The 2,816-nt window shown below is 33.5% G+C and overlaps 1 protein-coding gene across 3 annotated transcripts in view; it reads left to right on the top strand.

The window, feature by feature from the left end:
* The window catches only part of LOC107618733, a 7,900-nt gene continuing 6,578 nt past the window's right edge, over positions 1,495-2,816 (top strand). Inside the window, exons 1-3 of one of the 3 annotated variants that reach the window (XM_016320873.2) lie at positions 1,495-1,718; positions 2,092-2,158; positions 2,329-2,582. In XM_016320873.2, the coding sequence (XP_016176359.1) occupies positions 1,687-1,718; positions 2,092-2,158; positions 2,329-2,582 (353 nt within the window). In that variant the 5' untranslated portion in view covers positions 1,495-1,686. Of the gene's footprint in view, positions 1,719-2,091; positions 2,159-2,328; positions 2,583-2,816 lie in introns of those variants that run through there. The other 2 variants (XM_021111150.1, XM_021111151.1) reach the window with 2 other exon arrangements.

The following is a 2,816-nucleotide window of genomic DNA, read 5'->3' as shown; positions in this document are numbered from 1 at the left end:
TCTCGTAATTAAATATTTTGTTAGCTTTTTTTTAACGTATGAAATAAAATATATATTTTTTAATTTTTTAACAGCATAATTCGAATTATACCATGAATTATTGTGTGTGTAATTCGAACCAAGCTGGTTTGAATTAGTGTGTGCATGTGTTTCTGTGTAATTCGAACTAAGCTGGTTCGAATTATGTGTGTGCGTATGTTTGTGTATAATTCGAACCAAGCTGGTTCGAATTATGTAGAAATGGAGTTCGAACCAAGTTGGTTCGAACTACATATAAACGTGCATTGGTGGATTCATGAAGCAATTTTTGTTTTGGCTTATTCACGTAAATTATTTTCTTCCTTGGCTTATTTTTGTTTTTTACCCTAATATTTTTGTTAAAAAATATATTTGTTATCCATATTTTTTAGATTCTTTTTTATAGCTATATCTTTGTAGTTTTTAAATGATAGGTATAGCTTAGTTAAACAATTGGGTCATCCTCTTGATCTTGACAAATGAAGAGGTGGGCTCAGCTTTACAACTAATCTCATACGAAGAGAGCAACGAGACCAATGACAAGGAGGACCTCATTTAAAAGTGGAGGGTGGTCAACTTTTTCTTCTTCTTTTATATATTTATTTCTTATTTTTACCTTTTTAAAACAAATAATTTGTAGCTGTCGAGTCTGAAATGACGGAATGGAGGGGCCATTAAGGTTGGATACTTGAGTAACAGAATTTGGCATTTGGATTTTAAAGTCTCAATCCCACATTCAATGGCTTATGCTAAACCCTTGATATTTTTGTAACCTAACTAAACCCTCTTGTTTCTTGCTCCTTTTTAAAACATCCTAATTTTTTATTGAGATTGAGTAAATTTAGTTCAGTTTTAATTAAAACAAAGTCAGTCACCAAAAAAAAAAAATTAAAACAAAGGGAACAGGCAAATGTTACTAACGGCTTTTATTTTATATTTTTGGTCTGCCTTTTCACTTACAATAATCATATAGTTTCCTGTATTACGTCATTGAATTTATTTGACCCTAAGTTTTTTATATATTTGTTTTGGACTGGGGACCTTAAGTTGATCTTAAGATCATGAATCACAAATGTGTAAATGTGTTCTTCTAGTACTAAAGAAATTTGATTAATAACTCAAAGTGTTGGTAAAAAACAATAAATTTTGCTGGTTGTCGAGTTTTTTTAAAGTATTATTTTAAGTAAGATTTTTTTTTTTAGTAATTTCCAAGTAAGATTTTAAGTTTTAAGAAGAAACTCTCATTAGGATATTTTTTTGGACTTGAACTCTCATCCGGATTGGAGACCCATATTTTTTTCGTGGGACGTATGTTGGGCTGGATTGGGATAATTAGATTCTTAAAAATATACACGAGTATTGGGCTTCATTTTCTAACTTTCATAAATGGGCTCTTATTTGGTCCAATAATCGATGGCATTCTCTTGATTCATGGGCCAAAGGCCCAAATTTAGAAGACTCACCGGCTGAAAGGAGAACCTGGCGGTGATGAAGAAAAGAAGAGAGAAAAAAGAAAACAGTTCAATGAACCGCAACCTGCGCTTTTGCATTGAGAAATCGTTGTTTTTCTTATCCAATTCTGTTCCACGTCTTCATTTTCCACTTTGATTTGTGGAACAGTTGATCGGAGAGCTTTTTCATTCACAAGGCGAAGCTCGATCACCATCCATGGCTTTAGACATCCAAACCTTGGAAGACAGGTACGCCACGCACACTTTCATCAAACCAAAATTGGGCTCTTATGCTCGTGCTTGTGTTCTTAGAAGTTGTTGTATGTGTTTCCTAATTCGTTTTTTATTCTTCTTTTTTTGGTCGGTTATTTGAAACATAATTGTTGGTTAGTTGCATGTTTTCTGCAAAATTATGTGAATATGAATATCAATGTCCTTGCATAATGATATCATGTTATGATACTGTATTTTCATCTAGCTGTAGCTGATGTTATGCATACACAGCTCATTGTTATCGGAATCAAGCTTGGTTTTGCACATGCTTTTGATTCAATTCGTTGACTATATTTGATTATTCCCTCTTTTACTAATATGAACTTGCTGTTTGTCTTGTTATTTCCAGCTATACTGATTCTTGCAGGAGACATGGCGTTTTGCCTAACACTGCTATTTTGTCAAGCCTTCTCAAGGTCTGTGGTTTATTTAATTATATTAGAATTTTGGTCTCAACCATTTTTTAACTGTAATTTATTATACAGCATTTTGTCTTTTGCTTCTCTCAATTTTGTTGGTCATTGCTGGTCCCTGCGTGGGGACAGTGTATTGAAGTAAGAAGCTAAACCACACCTGTATTGTGCAGGCTGAGCGGAAAAAGTCCTGCCGTGAACTCTGCAGCCTGGAGATTTTAATTGATGACCTTAGGGATATTGATTTTGCTCCACTTCTTGATATATGTACGGACCTTGATAATTCCGAAATCGAAGCTGTTGATGTACGTACTGAATCAGCATGTGTATTAAATGGAGCATATGCATTATCATTGATGCGTGCTATTAAACAAAAGCTTCGAGTAGTCAATCTACAAGATCTGTCTGTTGGAAGGGACTTCTTACGGTATATCATGGTGCTTGTCATGGATTATCTTTGTGAAGATGAGATAATTGCTGATTGTTTAGTCACTTTTATATTACAGTTTTAGAGAATTTAAGATGCAGGATGAACTTACATATCTATGCCATGTTGGGCCTTCATATTTTGGGTTTTGCCACTTCTGCTTTATCTAGTTTTCCAAATCATTGTTTGAACTTTAGTATATTTCTTTTCCTTTCTATATAATAAAATGAATCA

The sequence above is a fragment of the Arachis ipaensis genome, chromosome B09 (assembly GCF_000816755.2).
Source record: "Arachis ipaensis cultivar K30076 chromosome B09, Araip1.1, whole genome shotgun sequence".
NCBI lineage: Eukaryota > Viridiplantae > Streptophyta > Magnoliopsida > Fabales > Fabaceae > Arachis > Arachis ipaensis.
This window is presented reverse-complemented; position numbering and strand designations above follow the sequence as displayed.